The sequence below is a fragment of the Durio zibethinus genome, chromosome 21 (genome assembly GCF_047325235.1).
Source record: "Durio zibethinus cultivar Kanyao isolate XHJ-2024 chromosome 21, ASM4732523v1, whole genome shotgun sequence".
NCBI lineage: Eukaryota > Viridiplantae > Streptophyta > Magnoliopsida > Malvales > Malvaceae > Durio > Durio zibethinus.
The window spans coordinates 21,873,519-21,896,586 of record NC_143182.1 but is presented as its reverse complement, the minus strand read 5'-3'; the positions used below and the strand labels follow the sequence as shown (position 1 = coordinate 21,896,586).

At 28.4% G+C, this 23,068-nt stretch overlaps 3 protein-coding genes across 30 annotated transcripts; all 3 read right to left on the bottom strand.

Moving 5' to 3' along the window:
• Window positions 1-1,956: 1,956 nt before the first annotated feature.
• Window positions 1,957-5,658, bottom strand: LOC111305786 (putative inactive receptor kinase At1g48480). The gene is made up of 2 exons (XM_022903588.2): window positions 4,007-5,658; window positions 1,957-2,869 (listed from the first exon to the last, which is right to left on the bottom strand). The coding sequence occupies exons 1-2, from the start codon at window positions 5,244-5,246 to the stop codon at window positions 2,208-2,210; spliced, it is 1,902 nt and encodes a 633-aa protein (XP_022759323.2). The 5' UTR covers window positions 5,247-5,658; the 3' UTR covers window positions 1,957-2,207.
• Window positions 5,659-12,199: 6,541 nt separating this feature from the next.
• On the bottom strand, window positions 12,200-13,062 carry LOC111306328 (HSP20-like chaperones superfamily protein). Its single transcript, XM_022904226.2, has 2 exons — window positions 12,835-13,062; window positions 12,200-12,731 (listed from the first exon to the last, which is right to left on the bottom strand). The coding sequence occupies exons 1-2, from the start codon at window positions 12,971-12,973 to the stop codon at window positions 12,448-12,450; spliced, it is 423 nt and encodes a 140-aa protein (XP_022759961.2). The 5' UTR covers window positions 12,974-13,062; the 3' UTR covers window positions 12,200-12,447.
• Window positions 13,063-13,918: 856 nt separating this feature from the next.
• On the bottom strand, window positions 13,919-19,246 carry LOC111305785 (lysine-specific demethylase JMJ25-like). 28 transcript variants are annotated; one of them, XR_016331460.1, is made up of 6 exons: window positions 18,920-19,197; window positions 17,474-18,308; window positions 16,127-16,448; window positions 15,159-15,334; window positions 14,791-14,877; window positions 13,924-14,393 (listed from the first exon to the last, which is right to left on the bottom strand). XR_016331460.1 is itself a non-coding variant. In XM_022903581.2 (3 exons), exons 2-3 carry the CDS (start codon window positions 17,794-17,796, stop codon window positions 16,427-16,429), a joined length of 345 nt encoding a protein of 114 aa, XP_022759316.2. In that variant the 5' UTR covers window positions 17,797-18,308; window positions 18,920-19,197; the 3' UTR covers window positions 15,826-16,426. The 28 variants fall into 28 exon arrangements, 1 of the variants encoding a protein (XP_022759316.2); XR_016331465.1 differs by lacking the exon at window positions 14,791-14,877 and having other exon boundaries at window positions 13,919-14,393; window positions 15,159-15,262; XR_016331461.1 differs by lacking the exon at window positions 14,791-14,877 and having other exon boundaries at window positions 13,926-14,393.
• Window positions 19,247-23,068: the final 3,822 nt, after the last annotated feature.

The following is a 23,068-nucleotide window of genomic DNA, read 5'->3' as shown; positions in this document are numbered from 1 at the left end:
TGATGAATTTGAGGGTTGGAGCATGTCTTGTACCCCTGATTTTTTTTAATTACAAATTGGATACCCTTTCTATCTCAACTTCGAACAAATTCCTCGATCATCATATTCGAAATTACATTAACATTACGATTTCTAATTAAACTATGAAATGATTGCATATCTCTTCCAAATGTTAAAGCATTTTCCTGTTGTTCAAAATAATGACATCCTACCATACAATAACATGTTTTAATTATAATAATGGAACATAGTTAATATACAATCTTTAAAGTTGGCATTTTCTGTTGTGCTTGTTCATAAAAGGAGGATTAATCTCTGTTTATAACCCAAGAAAGAGATTAAAAATGAACCTAAAGTGGACCAACATTGGTCCTACCACTAAAACCAACTCAACAATTCAGTTTAAGCAAATCCAGTTTGTGGCAAAAGCAAAAGGCAGGATTGTACAATGTTGTTTTCAGGTAAAGAAGTAGAGATAGAGCTAGAAGAAGAAGATTCTTTGCAAAGCAAATTAATTACAACTCAGTTTCAACAAATCAAAGTTGCATCACAAGCAAAAGCAGATTAACTAAAATTTAAGTTTACATTTAACAGTTATTGAGTTCATCTAACTGAGAAAGACTGAAAGGGACAGCATAATCAGTCAAAGAATTGGCTCAAAAAGAAAAATAAAACAAAAAGCAAATGCCAACACTGAAAAAAAAAAAAAATTCAGTTTTGCTTTAGTTTGTCTTTCTTGGTTTTCGAGATTAGAGAGTTATCACATTCCTTATTAAATATTTATTAATAAATTCAGATAATAAATAATAAAAAATCTAATAATATAATAATTAAATTCATCAATTTATGTATTTATATAATATAAAATATTAAAATTTATATATTTATATTATATTTTATATAAAAATTGCGAATCATAATTAAAAAAATTATGTTATATTTAAAATTGTTAGATTTATCTATAATTAAGGAAGTATCTATGCTTTCACCTTTTTCTCCTCTTTACGTCTGTCTTAGGAGCCGACCTAAGTCCCAACCAATAATAAGGTAAGATGCATGCAAAGAAACCAAAAGGAAAAGGAATGCCATTGAGATTGGTTTCTGGAACTTTTTTTTTTCCTTTATCCTCGTTTTCTTGGGGTGAGCTACAAAGCATGGACTCGAAGGAAAATTCCTTTGAAAGATGAGATATGAAGAAAGTTATGCATTCAAGCAAATGCGAACCATCTTTCTCTATCAAAATCGATTAGTCATTTTCATGTTCAACAACTTGAAATTTTTTTTTTTTGTAGTATGCCCAAGGCATCTTCAGATTTTACTTGAAATTAAAAATATAAATGATACATTAATATTCATAAATTATAAGTTCGATTCAAATAAAATTTAAATTTAATTTAGTTATTATCGAGTCGAACACGAGCTCAAATAACTCAATATATCGATCGAACCGAATTTAAATATTTTTATATTTGACTCGAATAATTCGCGAGTTTAATTTAATTTTTATATTTTAATATATTTTAATATTTGACTCAAGTAACTTGCAAGTTTAATCTAATTTTTATATTTTAATATATTTTAATTAATAAAATATCTCAAACTTGAGTTTATACACAAATAATCAAAATTTTGTAGAATATGTGAATTAAACTTATTTTTTATACTTTAATCAAGTTTAATTAAATAAACTCAAATAATTTGATTTATACTTCGAATCGAGTTCAAATTAAAAAATAAAATTTGATCGAGTTTAATGTTATATTAATTTAAATTTAATCGATTACACCTTTAGTTGAAATTAATCCCCATCTTGGACGAAAAACTTAATCTTCTGTCTACCCTAGATCATTATATGGTACATCGTTGTTCATTATCGAGGTTGAAAATGACAAGAAACAAAGGATTCGCAGTTGTAATGGTCCAAACCATACCAGATTTTGAAGTTACAGCAAAGGCTACAAAAGCAGGAGTGGATAAAAAATAATTACAGGATCATTCATCCAAACATAAAGGAATAGAGAGTTATTCACACTTCACACAACAAAGTAAAGCTTAATAGCATATATGAAGTCCCCCTATCAAATACAATAATAAAAAAGTAAAATTACAGGGAAATAAGAAAAATGTTGCTATGAATATGGGCAATGTGGGGGAAAATATTGAAGAAATGATAAGGGAAAAATGAAATGAAAGGATTGCTCAACTTTTTAGTCCTTTACTGAAGATGGTGGAGCACCTGAATCAACTGAGTATGTCTGCTGGGAAGACCCAACATCTGCATCATGGATTTGAGTCTCTTTTTCTGAGCTAGAGCGACAGAGCTCTTCGATTTGGCTTGTCACGTCAGCCATTGCTGGACGTTTGTCGGGATATTGAGCAGTGCAATTAATGGCAAGCTGTAAGAGCTGGACCATATCCTCCTCAACGTTCTGGTATCTCAGAAGTTCGAGGTCAAACACCTCGGCAGTCCACTCCTCTCGAACTATAGATTGGACCCATCTTGGAAGGTCGACTCCTTCCTCATTCAGTAAGGCATGTGTGGGTGCCTTCCCAGTAAGCAGTTCCAGAAGCAATATACCAAAGCTGTAGACGTCCGCTTTTTGTGAAACCTTCCGAGAATCTGTTAGCTCTGGAGCCCGGTAGCCATCAACACGGTTGGGAGTTGATGTGGGGCCCGCAAGTTGAGCAAGACCAAAATCAGATACCCGAGCTTCATAGGATGTAGTAAGTAGGATATTTGACGATTTGATGTTTCCATGGGAGATTCCTGGGCCCTTAGAATGGAGGTATGCAATGCCTCTGGCAGCTCCAAGAGCAACGCCAGATCTTGTGTCCCAATTCAATGGAGTCCTACCAGCTCCTCTGTTACCTGAGTAGTAATAATAATAACAATAATAATAATAATAATAATTGTTCTCTATTTCTTTCCATCTCGTTTCCCAACAATGATGAGCAAAACACAAATGCACGTTCTACTCCACATAGTACCAGAGCCAATTCTCCCCCCTGGAATTGACTAACGCAAAGCTTTGCAACAAACAAACAGAGATATAGTAGTGGACAGTGCTTTCATACATTTTTTACTGACATAACAGAGGAACAGATTCAATTACACTTCTATCACAACTAACTACTTATTTTAATAGGATCATTAATTTCCTAGATGCAAATGAATTACAAATTCTCAATCAAGAACCCCACAGGCAGGATATCACAGACAGCATCATCTAACATTTGCAAGCTTCAGGAATTCAAACATAATTAGATGGGACTTGTAAACATGGTACTGGTTAACCCAAGAGAGTGAAATCAGACTAAAGAAAAGTATGAGCAGATGACTCTCAGTTTTACATGATCAGACATCAGATTTATTATCTGTATCTCCATATAGTTTTGATATGCAAGATAAGAGTTTCAAATAAATTACAAACTAAAAACTTCAGAGGTAGAGATTTTAGGGTTTCTTTCCTAGCTGCTAAATGCATAGCAAATGATGATAAATAGAACAGTACATACAATAACTCATATCAGCTTCATAAATGCTTAATGCCAAGTCAGTTATATAACGTATAACAAGGAAATTGAGCAACTATAAACTTTATTTTCAAAGACAAAATTCTATAAAAGATACCTATTCAAACTCCTTTCTTTACGAAACCTATGACTATCCAAATCGTAAAGAACTTAGTGCCTGACATAAAAGCATTTGATGAATCCCAGAGAAGTTTATCATATCAATTCTATGTCATGATTATGTTTTAATGATAGTCAAAATTGATCTAAAAGATGTAGCTCATGGAAATCCAAAATGTTGAAGTCGGGAAAAAAAGGAGAATGTTGGTCCGCACCAGTTGAAATTTACTAATGAACGTGATGGCTAAATACAGGCATACTAAGATTCCAGCAATCAAAATGATCAACAAAGGAAGAACAGCAATAATACACCACCACAAAAGCAAGAACATAATGCACGCAAAAGAAAGCCTAGTAAGAAAGAAATACTCACCATGCAAAAGTGCAGACAAGCTTCCCATGGGCATGTAATCATAAACAAGAAGTTTCTCATCCCCACTAAAGTAGTAGGCCCTTAATGGGACCAAGTTCTGGTGATCCATGGCTCCGACTACCTCCATCTTCTCCTTGAATTCCTTCTCTGACACCGTCACATCCTTCAACCTCTTCACTGCAACAACCATCCCCATCTCCAAAGTGGCCTTATAGGCCGTCCCAAATGTTCCCTTCCCCAATACCTCAGCAGATGCCCTCAATAAATCCTCCAGATCGAATACCCTGGACGCCTTTCCGAAAAACACCAAATTCTTACTCCCACTACTCTTAGCATCCCTCTTGACTACCCCAGACAAACCACTACTTCTAGTATCACTTTCCCCTGCTGCCTTATCTCTCGGAATTTCAACCTCAGCCTGTTTAGCAGGGGCAATATCCCTTGTCTCCGTTTTCTTACCACCCTTCCTTCTACATAAACATATCAAGAGAACCAAAATCAATAAAACACCAAGCACACACCCAATAACAATGCCAGCAATTGCTCCACCTGACAATTTATTGCCACTACTCTCAGTCCCATTACAAGAAACCAAAGGCTTCCCACATAAAGAATTTCCTAAAAAAGCACTCAATGGCTTCCCTGATAACCCTGTTGGGATTGACCCATTTAAATGATTAAAAGAAACATTGATTTGCTCAAGTGAAGGCAAATTAATATCTGGTATTGACCCAGATAATTGATTGTTCTCCAAATACAAAGTACCCAACCTAGTCAAATTGTTAACACTCTCAGGGATGGTACCGTTGAAATTATTGTTTGCAAGATTAAGCCTGATCAGCTTTTGTAAAGAGAACAAAAACCCAGGAATCTGACCAGAAAACCTATTCCCCTGTAAGTAGAGATATCGAAGGTTGGTAAGCTTGGCAAAGTCAGATGGGATTGGCCCAGACAGAGCGTTGAAACGAAGTGAAAGAGTTCGGAGCTCAGTTAAGTTGCCAATGGTAATGGGAAGCTGACCTGACAGTCCCATTCCAGGGAGTCTTAACTCGATGATTCTGTTTTGGACACAAGTTACACCAGTCCAATTACACGGGCTGCTCGACAGATTCCATAAAAGTGAGCGTCCACCAACAGCTGCTCGAAGAGCCACCAGGGATGCCCTGTCGGAAGCTAGATCTGAGTGTACACCCACCAACAATGTTGTCCATAAAAACAACGAGAAACCGATTAGTTTCATCGTTTTTGTTGCTCTAAAAACAAAAGGGGCAAAACCAACAATGAAACTGCGTTTGATTCACAGTGCTGGAAAGTGGTTTTCAGATTGAAATGAAGATGGGTTTCATGAGGTAGTTGTTTGAGAACTTTTGTAGTAGAACATGCTTTGGAGTTTTGTGAATGTGAATTGTTGAAACTTGAAAGTTGAAAACCTTTTGTTTTCTGACAATGGAAACTGATGGAAATTGATGAATTTCAGGTATTTGGTTGGATTTGAGCAAAGAAAAAAAAAGGCTTAACCTTAAGGTTGTTGATGAGCATTAACTTCTAAAAACCTGTAGAAGAAAAGAAGGAAATGAACCACCGGATTTGAGTTGGCCACTTGCAGCCTGTTTTTCCTTTTTTTATTTTAATTATTTGGACTTTTTGTGGGGAAATAATTCAGTGATTTGACGTCTAAATTAAGGAATTGCACTCCCTGGTTAGGTTTGAATCGGCAATCCGTATGGATTAATTTCTTTGTTTGTTTTTACAGAAGGACCGGTAAATTTTAAAATTGGAAGGATTTTTAATGTTAATATATTATTCAAGATTTAAAAGATTAAATATTTAGGAGCGTAATTTTTAAAAACTTTTTAGATTGAAAGAGAAATCGATCTGATTATTTATATATTATACGATTATTTGTACGAAAACAACATAGATTAATTTTGAAAAAAAATATAAATTTGAAAGATTTTGAAAAAATATATCTTGCCGGTTAAACATATTAATATAAAATATAAGACGATAATTTTTATATTTTATACATATTTAATAAAAATATATATAACATAAATATATAAATTATTAAATTTAAAATTAAAAAAATTAAAAGACAATGAGATTAAGGAAGATATCACTGAGAAATTGATTAAAAAGATCAGTGGATCTTGGAGTTTTGTCTTTACATAGGTAAGTTTCAATCTTACTTATTTTCAAGAAAATTACCACTTAATCTTGATTTAAGCATCATAATCATAACATTTTTAAATTTATCATAAATAGATTTTTTTTTTTATGAAAAAAGTTTAAATTTTAAAATCATGTTAGTAAATTGTTAGTGGTAAAGATTAAAAATATAGAATCATAAAAAGAAAAAAGGAAAAAAATATAGAAAGATGAGGAGATTAAGGAAGGTTGAAATGGGAAAATTGATTAAAAAAAACAAAATTCAGTAGATTTTGGGGTTTTGTCTATTGGGATTAGGAAGGAACATTGTCTAAGGCTTAGGTAGAGTGAGCTTTCAACTGTTTTATTACTCATTAATTATTACCAGTATTCTAAAAATAAAAAATAAAAAAAAGAAAAGAAAGGAAATGCTAGCTGGATCTGTATCTTTGGACAGGTATAATGAAGGTGTTTTATTGGAGATCTACTTTTGTTGGATACTTTCTAAATATTTAAATTAAGACACAGCTCAAAAATCTCTTACATCTAACTCAAAAAGGATAAAAAATTAAGACACAGCCATCAGTCTCGCCTTTTTCAACCAATTTTCTTTAATTTGATTAAGGGTATTCTTAATTTTTTTTCTGGACCAAATCCTATCTTCAAACAGTCGAAAAAACATTTTTTTTATCAGCACGACGCATTTAAGATTTTATTATCAAATATATTCGCAAAGATTAATTTTTAATTAAAAATATCAATTTTATTCATATTTACAAGAAATTCGATTTTTTATACTAATACGAATGAAAATAGATATTATATTGTGAGAATAAAAATACGATTAAAATATATATGATTTTAAATTTTTATTAAATATAAGGATGGATATGAGTAATATAATATTTTTTTCGTATTTTTACTCTACATATGTATTTATATATATTTAATAAATAAATTTTTATTAAATAATATAAATTATTATTTTAGATTAATTAAAATTAATATATTTTTATTAAAAAAATATTAATATATATTTATAAAAAACTATTTAAATATACAAAATAAAAATTAAAAAAATTAAAAAATTTTAATTTTTTTAAAGCTATGACAATAGAGATTACCAATACCTATTAAATCCTCGCAGAATAATGATAAAAATAAATATAAAATATTCATTGGATATTAATATCAAGATAAATATAATATAAAAATTTAAAAATAAAAAATATTCTACTCTCCCCATATCTTATCTATTGACGTTCCTATTTTTGGTTGACAAGAAATAAATTTCTTTACTTACCACCAATTGCATTAACTCCTATAAGTAATTTTCATTTTAACTTGGTAAAGAGGTGAAAGAAAAAAATGGAAATCATCCTTATTAAGTATGTATATGAAATCTCCAATACAAATCAATGGGAAAGCATTTCTATCATAATCTTTTGAGGTAATGACTGAAAATTACTTCTTTTTTCCTTAATAAACAAGAAATTTAAATTCATACAAGGTTAAAAGCCAAATAAAAAAAAAAAAAGGTATCCTACAAGCACCAACAAAATCCCATTTCACATATCAAATATGTAATAGTAGAAAAAACTCACATAGGAAAAGGCAATTATAAAATAATCAAAACAAATACTAATATAATTGTCATATTCTTTTCCTCTCTTAAAAAAAATTAATATTCATATTATGTTATAAAATAAGTGTTATTTTTATTCATATTTAAAATTAACTTTGTAATTATTTCAAAAAAATTTAATTTATGACATTACTATTACTTCTAGTAGAAGAAACTAATAAATAAATTAACAAATTAATGTAAAATTAAACCAAAATCATGGAGGGTTATAATTTGATTTTTTTTTTTTTGGGTAGAAGAGGACTATGGGGAGATAGGGTAATAGCTCTTTGGGTCAGAAACCAAACCAACATAACTCTCCGACGGTTCTGAATTTTGATGTTCCCAATCAAAGTAGTTTCATTTTCATGGCATTTAAGTTGGTAGGTAAAAACTTCAACCTGGGTGCAAAAAAAATTGAAAATTTTAAATTTTGATTTGAAATTGTAATGTCTTGTTTGATTTGAATTGTTTTTTATTTGATTTGAATTAAATTTGTATATTAAACATATATTTTGGTTCGAATTAAATTTAAAATTAAAAAGTAAAAAATAAAAAAAAGAATACAATCGAATTATATATTTTTATTAGTTTATATATTAAATTTTATCCTTAAGAATAATAATTTATATTAAAATTAATTTAAATATATTAAAATAATATACAAAAAATTAAAAATTAATAAATCAAATCAAATCTATAAAATTTAATTCAATTCAAATTAAATTATATGAAAGTTCAGATTGAATTTGGTTTGTCTCATCTATGATATCTCTAATGCTAGATATAAATTTTAAAATTTTCTATTAAGCTTACATATTTTACTATTATTTTCAAAATAAAAAATAAAGAAATAACCTTAGCAATAAAAAAAAAAAAAAAAAAAAAAAAAAAAAAACTTACCATACCTAAACATTTTAATTTTATAAAGTTGCTAAATTAAATGCAATGGGAGGCCCAACAAGCGTACCTCATGATAGCCATATGGTTTGAACTGGTTCGAATATTTTTACATTTTAATAATTAAAAAAAATCTTTGACCAATGTTGCACCCATAAACGAATATATTCGTAATGTACTCCCACCCATTTTTTTTTATTGTCTACTTTTTTTTAATGAATTTAATTTTGATCATTATTTTTTAAATTATTATTTTGAGTTAAAAAATTGAAATTTTTAATAATAATGATCAAAATTGAATTGATCAACTCAAATGGAGAGTAAAAGATTTCTCTTTAAGAAAAAATCATTTTCAAGTTTCTTTATCAAGAGAATAATAAAGGAATTTTCATAATTAATAGTATTCATTATGTTTTAAATTATTTATCCTTTTTTTAATTTTAAAATGTTTAAAAATAAAGTTGTAACTTCAGTATTCAATACTAACATTAAACTTTTTTATAAAATTTAAGTTTTATAAATTTTAATATTTAAAATAAAAAATAAAAATTTTGGACATTCAAGAAAAAAAAGAGCATAATTTTATTTTTTTTTAGGGTTCTTAATACAATGATTATTAGATTGAATGTGTTACAAGATATTATCCGATTTTGAAAAAATGCGTCTGGGTTGGAAGGTTAAATACATTTGATATTTATGAAAGCTGGGATTCGCACGACACTATGGTTTTGACTTGCTATTGCAGAAATCTTTGAAATCGGATGATTTTTGCTTTGCAAAAGGTGGCAATTTGTTCATACCAAGAAAATTGCCAACTCCTAATTGGCTGATAATATTGAGGGAACGGAGAGTATTAGTGGAAAATAGTTTACCTCCCTTGATGAATTTAAATAACGTTCGTAATACAATATAATGGTTTTTATTTAATGGTAACGTTATTTTTCGTTATTGTTATTTATTGTAATAAAAATGTAAATCATTACTCACATAAATAATAATATAATAAAAAATTATGGTTATAACAAGACGTTAAAACTGTTATTTGTTTTTTTTAAATATATTTATAAATTTTATAACATATTAATTTTAAATTATAACTAAAATATGTGAAAATTTTATTTTAATTTATAAATGTAAATTAAAATATCATAAATTATTTTAAATATAATAAATAAATATTATTATATAAAATTTTTTTTTACTTTCTTGTAAAAATTTAAAAAAAAATCATAATTATTATGAGTGCAATTACTATTAGCTTATCTGTTATATCTATAATTATAATAAAATAACGTAATAAAAAACAAAAACATGATCGCGAACACATTTTAATACACTAACTCCCTTTTAGCATCTATTTAATTAAAAGTTTTTTTTTAGATTAAAAAAAAGTAATAATATGGATGGAAGATTATCACATATAAGAATATAAATAAATAGAGATTTAAAGCATGAAGTATAGTGTTCATAAGCACTTTCAAAAGTTAAAAAATAAAAAAAAAATTTAAATATTTTTTCATCAATAAATTTAATAAATTTGTAAATAATTTATATATATTATAAATAAATAATTCTCAAAAAAATTCAAATCCAATATTTGATAAATCGTTAGTGAATAAATTTAATTTTTGCTTATTTATATTTATTTATTAAATTTAATAAATTATTATGAACAATTCTTTAATTTAGTTATTTAATGGAATAAACTGCATAAATAACAAAATTTCCATAATGTTTAGTTGATATATATCGAGTAAAGTGAGGACGCTCCAATGACTGGTCAGTGACCGATGAAAATAACCAACAACGGCTGGGTACTATCTGATGTGGTCAGAAGCATCAGATTATAAACATTTTGAAATGATTTCGTGACAAGAAATGGGCGATATGACGTGGCAACAGCTAGTTAGACCAATAAACGGTCTATTTTGATTGGGTCATCAATCACCGTCCAACGGCTTTACGTCTTGTAGGTCCCACACTGACCTTAAAATATCATTGGGCAACCGTCAGTGCTACCGTGTGGCGTTTGGTGGGGTCCCCTCTTAAATGGTAAAATAAGAAAAAAAAAATTCCACTTTACATCAACACAGAATTAATATAATTTTATAATTTTTAATTTAATAGTTAAATTTAATATTTTAATTGCATAAGTCAGAATGTCAAATTCCAAATTAATTAAAAATATTCAGTTATTCATTTTATAATAAAAAAATTTTATCCGTTAATATGTCTTAGAAATTATATTATTCACAATGAAAATGATAGCGCCATCACATTGATTTTAAATTTTACATGCATAAAAGTACGAGTAAATTATTGAGTATAAGTATTTATTTGTGAAAAAAATTAATTGTACAAATAATTATAAAAAATGAAAATAATTTATTTTTAAATGGATATAACTTGATCATATATCATACCATTACAAACATAATCCAAATAGAAGCTAGGAATGTTGTTGGTTAAAATTTTTATTTATCCATACCATTACAAATTTACAATTTATATATACAAAAAATGTAAATTAATTAAAAAAAATTTGAAATTGAAAAACTCAAAATCAGAACTTAATTTAATAAAAAATATTTAAAGCTCAAACTCAAGAAAACTTAAAATTTAAATAATTTGAATTCTAAATTATTTAAACTCAACTTAATTTAAACTAAAAATATACTATACTTATATAAAAATCTAATAATAACTTAATTTATTAACCGAAACTTAAAAATTCAAACTTCAAATAGTTTGAATATAAAATTATTAACAACGCTCGAATTTGAAATAATTGAACTCAATATTCGTGCAAACCATAATTTATATTTTATTTAATAAATTAATCTATTAAAGAATTGAAAAATAAAACAAGAAGCTAAAAGAGAATAAAAAAGAAAATAACCCTAAACTCATATTAAAATGAGTTAAATGTAACAACGTAGTTTTTTGGGGCCAAATCAATGTAAAAAATCGAAAGCGTTTCATCTATAATTTTTTTTTATAATATTACAATTACCCAATCACAATAAAAAATTTATATAAACGTCCACTTTATAAGAGTAAATTCCACATAATACTTTGACGGACTTAAATACCTCTAAATTTTAATTAATTAATTAATTAATTATGATACAATTATTGTAAAATGATATATTTTGCAAAGAACTAGGCGACTTCATGTAAAGTCTTGCTGGCTGAAAAAAAATACATGAAGTCCGGATCTTAAATAACATTCATGGGCTTCGTTTTCTGGCCCAGTAATTTGGGCTTAGTTGGATTCATTTGGGTTTAGAAATATCTCATTATTAAAATCAATGTTGACTTTTATAATCTAGAAAAAAAATGATTTTTCTCATTATTTTATTATTTTTTGGATAAAAATAATAAAATTGATGAAAATTTATTACCTAAATTATCAAAAATATTTTGTAAAACATTCTAATTTTGTTACTATTTATTATAAAACTAATGAAAAATTGAATGTATAATTGCATAACTAAATAAAATTAAAGTACAAGAAGGAATTGAATATCAAGCCAAGCTATAATGCCAAAATCCATTTTTAATCGCAATAAAAATAGTTAAATAGAGTAATCCTCAACTTATCACACAACATTGCACACTAGTTTAGTCTTAAACATATTTATAGCATATTTATAAGTTTTATTATAACCCTTTTTTTTAGATTTTTATAATAATTATAGTACAACACATTAATTTTACAACATTGAAAAGCAAGCACATTTATTTATATATTTAATTAATGAAGGTTTTAAAGTTTGCTAGTGATGTTAATATTTCGCAGTTTAGAAGGCTTAGGGGTAGCATCTTTTGGAACCACAATTGTGAGCACACCATTTTCGACTTGGGCCTTAATCTGCTCAACCTTCACATTTTCCGGCAATTCAATTTCCCGAGAAAATCCCCCTTTCCCTGTCCCCCTTTCGGCTACATGCCAAACAGTGTCCTTTGCTGTGTCCTCCTTCACGGCCTCTCCTTTTATATGCATAATATTTCCATCTTCTATCTGCACTTTTATGCCCTCTTTGTTGTATCCTATTATTTATGTGCAGTTGCGTATTCCAACAATCAAAGAAAAACCAAAAAAAAAAAAAAAAAACCCATGAAATTAAAGAGATGAGAGGAATTAAGAAATTACCAGGGACGTTGATCTTGAAGATCTGGGCGGTTGGGGATTCGAGCCAATCCATGAGGGCCGTTGATCCAGACCATTCACGGTAGACCGGAGGGCTCCGTAAAAGGCGCCTCAAAGGGTAACCGAATATACCATCAGCCATGCCTTGTTTGTCTCAACTCTCAAATTTTATTGAATAGATGGGAAGGAAGAAGCGTTAAGTTGTTAAATATAAGGGGCGTTGAAGGGATGGGAACAAGAGTTGAGAACGTCCAGAATGTTCTTGATTTTATCTTTTATTATTGAATTTATTTATTTTATTACCACTATACAACTAGAATAGTAGCACAACTTCGAATAAAAATTGTTTATATATTTTTTAAATATATTTTTAAATTATTTTAATTTTAATGTTTATAAAAAAAATTAGTATCGTAACCAATTAATAATTCTGTGCGCTTTAATTGTTTTAATCCAATTCATATGTTAACAACATTAATGAGAATTTGAAATAAAGTTTTAATTTTATAATTTTTACTTATTAATTGTAATTATTATCATAAATGTAACATCCCAATTTTTATTAAAATTTATATTTAATATATTATTAATATATAAATTTTATATAATACATAACTACTCATTAATTAACGAATATTAACTCCTAAAATAAATATATACAAATTAATATAATTTACTCATTAATAAAATATTATCATCTAATTTATTTTATTAATAAATTATTATCATTTAATTCACTAATAATATATAAAATTTATACATTGATAATATATTAAATATAAAATTTTTTAATTATATACTTTATATTTTTGTAATCAATTTTATTAGGTACTTAATACTTTTGTATTTTTTAAATGTTTCAATTCTTAAATTTAATATTTATATGTTTATATGATTAGAGGTTCTTATCTCTAATTATTCAAAAATTTTATATATTGATAGTAATAAAACATTTTATACAAATAAGTGTTTAATTTAATCGGTTAATATCGTTCTCCTCGATAAAAAAATCTTAAGTTTGAATTTTATCGGTAATCATTTGTTAAAATCATCTCGAATGCAAGACCAGCAACTATCTGTCTTAAACTATCAGATGTGAAACATCTTATCTTAACCTGAGAAACTGAATAATCTATCTGCCCTAAATTTTTTTTACCAAAAAAAAAAATCATTTTATAAGTTATATATTTTTGAAGTAAATAAAAGAGGACAATGTTTGGTTGAGTTGAACTGATAGAGGTTGAAAATGCAAGACACTTGAATTTTATGTAATTCAACATATATATATATATATATATATGGTTTGGTTTTCATAGATAATTATATATAATATCTGGCTAAAATACTATAAATACATTGCACTTTCTGAAAAATAAAATTGCCACTTCTTTGGAGGCAAATGAAGCAAGGAGTTTTATGCAGGCATATGACATAAGTGTAAACAAGAGAAAGTGGTCCAGGCCTGAAACCTGAAGGATGCCACAGGCTAACCCAGTTGCATTCAAGAATGGCTCCAAAAAGATGTTGATAAGTCAGCGACCTCACAGAGTTGTGGTGTAATCCTAAATCAAGCAATTCAATACTAAAACTATAAGCATACAAGTCAAAGGAATTAATGTAAATATTGGTCTGCAGATCAGAGTCAACGGCCTCTTAAAAGATAATTTCCATGCCGGAACAATTAAACCGGTACCCCGCGTAGGCGGGTGATGCAGTCAACGCAAAAGTGACAACGAGTTCTTGCTCACGAATGAGCTTCATAGCGTTCTGGCTCTTAAACATTAGCCATGCCAAGTGTTTCACATGTACATTGGAATTTTGCAGGAGGTATAAAGAAAGTGTGAAGCCAACACCATGAGACATAATTACTTGTTTTGCATAGACATGCACAACCTCTACATATTATGCAAAGAACTAAAAAAAAAAGAAAATAACATACAAGCATCAAGAAACAAATACCAGCTATATATATTTAAAGTGACTTTGCATGAGGATCCAAATACTTAACAGTCTGAGACATCGCATGCAGTATATAATTTTCCGGACCTGATTCAGAAAAGAAATGAGAGAACAGCATTCTAAGTGCCAGAACTCCCAACTTTTATATTAAAACATAAAACACCGTCACAAGAACTTTATGCAACCTTATGCAGATGTGCCAAAATCGGTTTAGCTGATATTATTGATGAACGGAGAGGACTACTAATGTTTGAGCACATCTTGGAAAAAATATTCCATAACAATCGAAGTTAAGCGAAGCATGCACTCAAACAGGTATTATCTCCAACATCCTTTTTTTGGGTCGGACATCAAATCAGAAAACTCACCCGTCCCTCTCTCCAAAGGCCAAAAGAAAAACCTAGAAATTACAGCATCCAGTCCGGTAGTTATTATCCATGTACCTCCAGTTTGTCCTCTTTAGCTCCATGGCCTTGTAGAAGTAATCGAACAGATTCAACAGTATTATCAGGTGAAACAAAGTCAAGAGCAACCTATATGCAGACTAGAAGACAGAAATACAAGAGCATCAGAAATCAGACACATCACAAATACCACATCACAAATACCATCTATAGTAGTCATAGCTACAGCTCTACCAGCTAAATGGGCTTCAATACTTGTCCCTTATCCAATATGGAAAAAACATCATTTGTACTGGATATAACCATTTTGGTTACATTTTAAATACGCACAGAAAATTCAGAATAAAAAAACCACAAAAGAAAATGAGATTCCTAAAGCATCTGTGTAGTGTCTCAATAAAGTGACAGTATAGCCTCAGGCCTCTTGAACCCACACTTCCAAATGTGCTAGGCAGCTGGATTCATGATTTAATACTTTTATATCATTATTGACAAGTTAAAACCATCAGTGCAGCAAAAATTCCTTAAACATGTACATGACGTGAGATTACTCTGAGATGTAAAATTAAGGCAGAACCTAATTAAACTGCAAACAGGTTATAAAATCTATGCCAGCACAACATACACAACATAATTGAAGGTGTTAGCACCTTTTCCAGAACACCACATTTCAAAATACAGGTGATCCATTAACACTTTCTAAGGAACAAATATAGCTCTAGGTTCCATATTCATGAGAATTGAATTAATCAAAATGCAGTTTTTATCATGCAAATAATTCACAATTCACACTGGAGGACATGAAAAGTCTACACTGTAGGTTCCTGACTTTATGAACTGTAAATGAACAAGTTTAGCAGATAAGCAGCATTGAAAAATAAAAATTAAACTTAAAAACAAGGAAGGGGGGAAAGGGAGAACTAAGCATATACCGCATCAGACATATCACAATGAAGCTTTGTTACAGAGTCTCCACGTCCAAGCTCCAGAGCAACTCCATAAGCAATATATGTCTTTGGCTCCACGTCTGGCTTAAGGGAATCCAAAGGCAATTTAGAAGCAAGATTTATAAGGCCACTTTGAGAATGCGTATATTCCTCAAATGGCAAACAATAAAGAAATTCGGCAAGATGACAAGGAAGACGCTCCTCAGATTTGTTGGATGGGGGCCAGCCTTTCAACTTAAATATCAGAAGCCATTCTTCTCTGTCAAAGCGGCCTTCTATATACCCTTAAAGAACTGGTGAATATTGACTGTAAGTGAATTCCATCAGAACAGCTGACTTAGAAACCAAGCTCACTGTGTCATAAACATTAAAATCAATTGGAAAGATGAAAAGGCACAGTTCGGTTGGAAGAAATAGCATATTACAACAGATATTACTATATGTGCGTAGACACAGACACACAAAAGTTCCCTTTATTGTCAAGTAATTTAATTTGTTGATGACTTAACTAGATTCAACTTATAGCCACACTTAACTTTCCCCATATCAACTAAGTACCACAGAATACATAGCTCTAAAAAAGGCAAGAAAGAGAAGGATGGAAGTCTTCAGAAGATAAACAAGGCACCATCCAAGACAGAAATTGGCAAAATCATTTTCTGCAATATTGAATGGGTGTGAGGGGGGGAGTCCAAAGATGCATGCCCTACCTTATTTTATATGCTTCTTAAGCAAGCAATTCATGTACGTCGAGACCATGGCAAAATTGGTTAATTTATGAGAGCATTTGATGTCAACAATGATAAAAGAGAAACATCTCCAAGTTCCAAGACTATTCTTCAATGTCAAGTTGCACTTTTCCAAGATGGTCAATAGGAATAAATAAATTCCAAAACACTGCACTTTGCAAAGAAGAAAGATCCCAGCAAGTAAATTTCCCTATGAAGGCCTTGAAATAAGCATGGTATGAAGGACAATAAATCATAAACTATTAAAATTCCAGCATAAAACATGATGTATGTCAAATAGGGAAGCACTAAGTTATATCTAACTAATGGATAATATTTGGAACTCTTTAAATTCAAATCACATAATCTGGATTTCCATAGTCACTAGTTTAATTCACAAACTCAAGAATGATAGCCACAGCTGCTGGATCAAAACAATACTAGTATGGCACTAATACGATCTCCCTAACAAAATACCTACCATAGATTCTTTTCTTTGCCAACATTCTTGCTAAAATGTAAAATCCATGACTAGACAATAACAAGTCATTTCAATATCACATGTTTCAGACACTAGACAATAGCAGCCAGTGGCGAAACTGACCTCACACCAACTCCAGATGCATTCTCAAGCACTTGACTGATGATAACAGGCTCACCTTTGGCCCAATGCCTTTGGAAATGATTCAAGTCTGCATTCTGAATATCTCTTGCTGATGGACAATACAAATAATTGTCACTGGAATCTTCTCTAGAAGCAGCTTTCCGTAATTTACACTTATTTGAATCAACTTCAGCTATTGAGTTGTAACAGGGGCACTGTTGGTAAGTAATTTCAGGCATGTTTTCCAAATTGAGATCTCTAGCTATTATCTCTATATTTTCGACCAACTTAACAATAGCACTTTCTTCAAACATACATCTCATCTCCAAAATTACCTCACTACAATCACCCAAATCCTTAGGGAACAGAGAATGCTGTCATTTTCATTTGCTTTACATCCAGATGCCACCCCTTCAAGTTGTTTACAAGCCTTTTCTGCTAAGATAAACAGGTATAATTGACTGCCCCATGATACCATATGTTAATAGAGATTTTGACTACTTACATGTTGAATTTGACATGTCTATGTTAGCAAAAAAGCCAGAAAGGATAAACCAATGGATTTGCCTATCAAAAAACTTGTAAAAAATTTAAAAGGGCAGCATCTGGGTGGAAAGCAAAGCAATTGCAAATGGTAGCATTTGGGTGATTGTGGTGACAACTTTTGGAGTTGAGGTGTATGTTTGAAGAAAATGTTATTGTTAAGTTGGTGGAAAATGCAGAGAGAATAGCCAAAGATCTAAATATAGAAAACATAACTAAAACTACTTACCTATATCCACTACTTTTGCGATACCAGTTCCTGAATCCGATTAAATTTCTCAATACCTGAACCCTATAAATATGTGATAATTTTTTAATTAATTAAAAAAAAACTCAAGAAGGCAAAAATAAAGAAATCAATAATCGAGCAGACCAAACACAACAAAAATCTCAAAAATATCTAAAAAAGGGAAAAATCAGAATAATTTTTTTAAAAATACAAGATCCACAAAAGATATATATAGATGGCCAATTTTTTTAAAATTTCTGGAATTAAAAAGTAACAAAACAGAAAAAAATCTAAATCAAGTAATGCATAAAAAAAAACTAATATTACACCAATGAAAAAAATTGAAATTACAAAAAAAATACTAAAAAGGAAAATATGAAAAAAAATCCACACACACATATTCAAAGGGTTTTAAATAGTGGTTGAATAGTAAGGGAAAAGCAGGGTGAATTTCAAATACGTTCAAAAAACTGTGGCGGCCACCGAAAAGCAGCATAAACGGAGAATAGCAAAAGCAACGGTCCGTTTTGGCTGTTATTCCCCATTATCTGTCCAAAATTCTGATATTAAAAAAATCAATCGGCTAAACCACATAAACAGATAACCAAAACAAATAACAATCAAATGCAAACAGCCAAACAAGTAATTTTAAGGTAAAAGCAAGTTAATATTACATTTTTTATTTAAAATTGCTGGTAATTTGTGTCGAATGGCGTTGAAAAAAAATCCTCTGTTTGGGTTTGGGTCTTGGGGAAATTGGGACTATGGCAGACTCAAGATTGAGATTAGGAGTTTGGGAATTGAGTGAGAGAGACGAGAATCCTTGAATGAAGGAATCGATGAAGGAGGCAAGAGTCGGAGGCTTGTGTGTATGTCGAGATTTAACGATTTAGGGTTATTAGGATTTTGGGTCTTATGGGAAATAGGGAGTAGGCAAGATAGGAAGTGTCGGGGGGGGGGGGGGGTTGGAAATTTTTTTCTTAAATTGTTGTAAATAACTCTGTTTTGTGTATCTTACAATTTTTTTAATTTAGAGTTTAATTTTACTGAAAGCGAAATTTGAGAAATTATGATCATATTTATTGTATAAAATATTAAATAAGATAGGATAATAATTATTTTATATTATATTTAATTTATATAAAAAATAAAGTTATAAAGGGGATTAATCATTTTTAATTTAATTTTTTTAAAATAAAAAATATTATTTTTAATTCATAAAAGTAAATTTATATATCTTATTATATTTTTAAAAGTTATATCAATAATTTAAATTATAAAATTTGAGAAAAGATAATTTTAATCAATAAATAAATTATTTCATTATAATCTTTGTATATGTCAAACATAAAATAAGATAACATTAATTAATCTAATTTTATTAATAATATTATTATATCTTATTATATCATAATCTTATGTATCAAATACATTTTATATTTTTTGAGAATTTTTATTATAGAAGATCTTACAAGATTGATTGAGAGAAGTCTAAAATTGAAAAAAAAAAGAATTAATATGATATAATAGAAAGATTTTAGATGAAAAAATAATTAAAATGAAACAATTATACATTGATTTTATTATTTATTAATTTATAATTTTTTTATTTGAAATTTAATAATAGTTTTTTATTGTTTTGGTATATGTATTTTTGTTAATTTTTTTGTTATTAGATTAATTCTTATTAAATTATTATTATTTTGGTGTAATTAAATAACAATTGAAGATACTCATTATAATTAAAAGACAAAAGTAAGGATTTATTATTAAATCAAATATGAATGCTTTATTATAATTTTCAAAAATTATGAATAATTTTTTCTTAAATAAATAAAAGATGTAAGATGTTATAAAATTATTTTAAAAATCATAAAATAAGAATTTTTATTATTATAATTATAATATTTTATTTCAAGTTATGCAAAATAAAAAATTTCACGATTGTAATTATTGTAATAATTTTAATTATATATGTAATTATAACAAAAATGATACGATCATGATTATAATTTAAATCTCTTGAATCGTAATAAAAAAATTAAAAATTAAAACTTGTTCCATAAAAAATATATCATGGATTTGAAACTATGAAAAATACATTAACACAGAAAGTGAGTGTGAACAAAAAAAATTTAGAAAAAAGGGTTAGAAAAAAGAACAACACGAGTGATAGAGAAAAGAGGAACTGTGGGCGCAAGGGTGAGGGTGAGGATAGGGGTGGGGGAGAGGGAAGAAAGAAAGGAAGAAAAAGAAGGAAAAAAAAAAAAAAAAAAAGCCGTCAGGGTGAGAAAAAAATAAAGGAAAAGGGGAGTAGATAGGGCTTTTACTTTTTATTATAGGATTACATGCTAAATGGTTAAAACTACATAATTTTAATTTTGTGTAAGCAAATACAATTTTTAAGTTGTAAACAAATATTGTTATTTTCATTAAATATATATTATTGTATTAATGTATGACATCCCTACTTAAAATTTTATGAATATTATTTTGATATAAAATAATATATAAATCAATTTTGTTTTGAATAAAAAATTAAAATATGCAAATTATTATTATATGTATTAAATTACTAGCAAAAAAAAAAAAAGATTAATAAACAAATCATATATTATGTTACTTATAATAATCTATTATAAGTTATAATATGATTTAAAATAAATTATATTTTTTAATTTTTATGAGTATAATATGAAATAAATTATACAATTTTTTATCATTATATATTAATTAGAATTATTGTGTTATTTTTAATTTCAAATACTTAATTTTTTATAATGTGATTTAAGAATAATTTACATAAAATATATAATTCATATATGAATCTTACATTAATAATTTGTAGGTTATATACATGTTATTTAAAATAAATGTATAATCTTTCATTTCAAATATAGAACATCAATAATGTGATTTAGAGTAATTTGTATAAAATAAGTGATTGATATGTGTGTTTTATCATAACTATTTGTATATTATGTTACAACATAGCATAATATTTTATAACTGAACATATATTTTTTTATTAGAATACTATCTATGTTAAATTATTAGTAATGTTGGATATACATTAGTTTAGTCGATGTTATTTGCAAAATAGACCATAGATTTAAATAGCAGTGCAATTGTGTTACGGTGGTTGTTATTTTGCAGCTTCCGCCACCATTACAGCAACTGTTATTTTACGGCCTCTACCACCTAGTAGTGGAACCGTTACTCCGTTTCTGAAATGCTATAAAAACAAAAAGTAAACTTTTTGTCTATTATAATTTCAACCTAAATCAATAGCAAAAAAATCGTAAAAAAAAAATAGACAAATAACCTAAATCTATAACGTTCACTCAAAATTTAGTCTCAATCAAACTCAAAAAAAAAAAAAAAAAAAAAAAAAACAACTAAAGGTAAATAACACTAACAAGTAATCTAACCTAAACTAATTTCGGTCGGGCAATGCGATAAAGCTGTGAACTTCAAAAAGCTCACGGTGGTTGGAGATCTGAGACCAAGAATCTCAAAGAACAGAAGAAAAGTGACAGTTGTTGATGCTTGGTGGTTGGGGGCTGATGGAAAAAAAGGGAAAATAGAAGCAAAGAAAAATAGAGGAAAGGTTAAGGGAAAAAAAAGTAAAGAGTCTAAAACAAAAAATTTGTCCCCAAACCTTTAGTCTAGTGGTTAAAGGTGCTTGAAGAGATATCAAGGGTCGGGTTTTGAACCAGGTCTCTTTCATTTTCCCTTATTTATACTAAGACTTTACCCTCCTAATGTAACAAAAAAAAAAAACTAAAACAAAAAATTTGATTAAAATGAAAGACGGGGACTTGGGTTAGACATGAAATTTTAGGGAAAAAATCTAATTAAAATTTGAAGGCCCATTGTCTTGCATTTTCTTAAAGCCAAGTGAATTAAATGGACATTTAATTTGAGGCCCATTGTCTTATATTTTGGATGTTGTCAATGTATAAAGGAAATCATAAAAAATTAATCACCTTATAGTATAAATGTGGTAAAAATAAATTATATAAATTACTTAGAATAAAAGGAAAATAGATTGATTTCATTTATAGTATGAAGAATTGGACGGATGCATGAATATCTCACTTTCTTTAAGAAGATTCGTGCCTTTGCGGGTTTGTATCAATTGGTGCAACAAGTTTTTAAAGCATATTGCCTCCAAGATACAACAATCCAATTATATCTTCATAATATACTCTATAATTCTACACTAAAGGTAGAGTAATAAAGCTTAAAAAATTAAACTTCTCTAGCCAAGTGTTATATCAATTTTAGGGACTATTAAATGAAAAATTTAAAAGTTTCAAAACAATGAGGAGTCGTTATTAATCTTTTTTGAAAGTGTGATTGGTCATCTAAGAATTTATTTATTTTTAATAAAAAAATAAAACGAGTTTATAGTTTATTAAAAAGGTATTTTGGTTTATGAAAAACAAAGCTAAATCCAGAAGTTAGTTATGCATGAAAAAGATTTAGCACCTCACAATGCCCCATTTTAAAAAAGGTATCTACTAATCACATTTTATTCTTACTATTGATAACAATGGTCTTAATTCTAGTATTTAAAAAATGATTCCTCCAATTTTTTTTTTTGTAAAAATCTCTTTTTTTTTGAAAAAGAAAAACCTTTTGTTTAGGAATAAGATGAAAATCTTTCATGTTGAAATATTTTTTTGATTCTTCAATATCTAAGTAGAACTTTAAAAAATACTTCTTTATTTGGAACTTTCATACTAATTCATTCAAAAATTTTATACAATATTCTTTTATAACAAATAATTATTGTGAAACTCTCCAATGTCAAGACG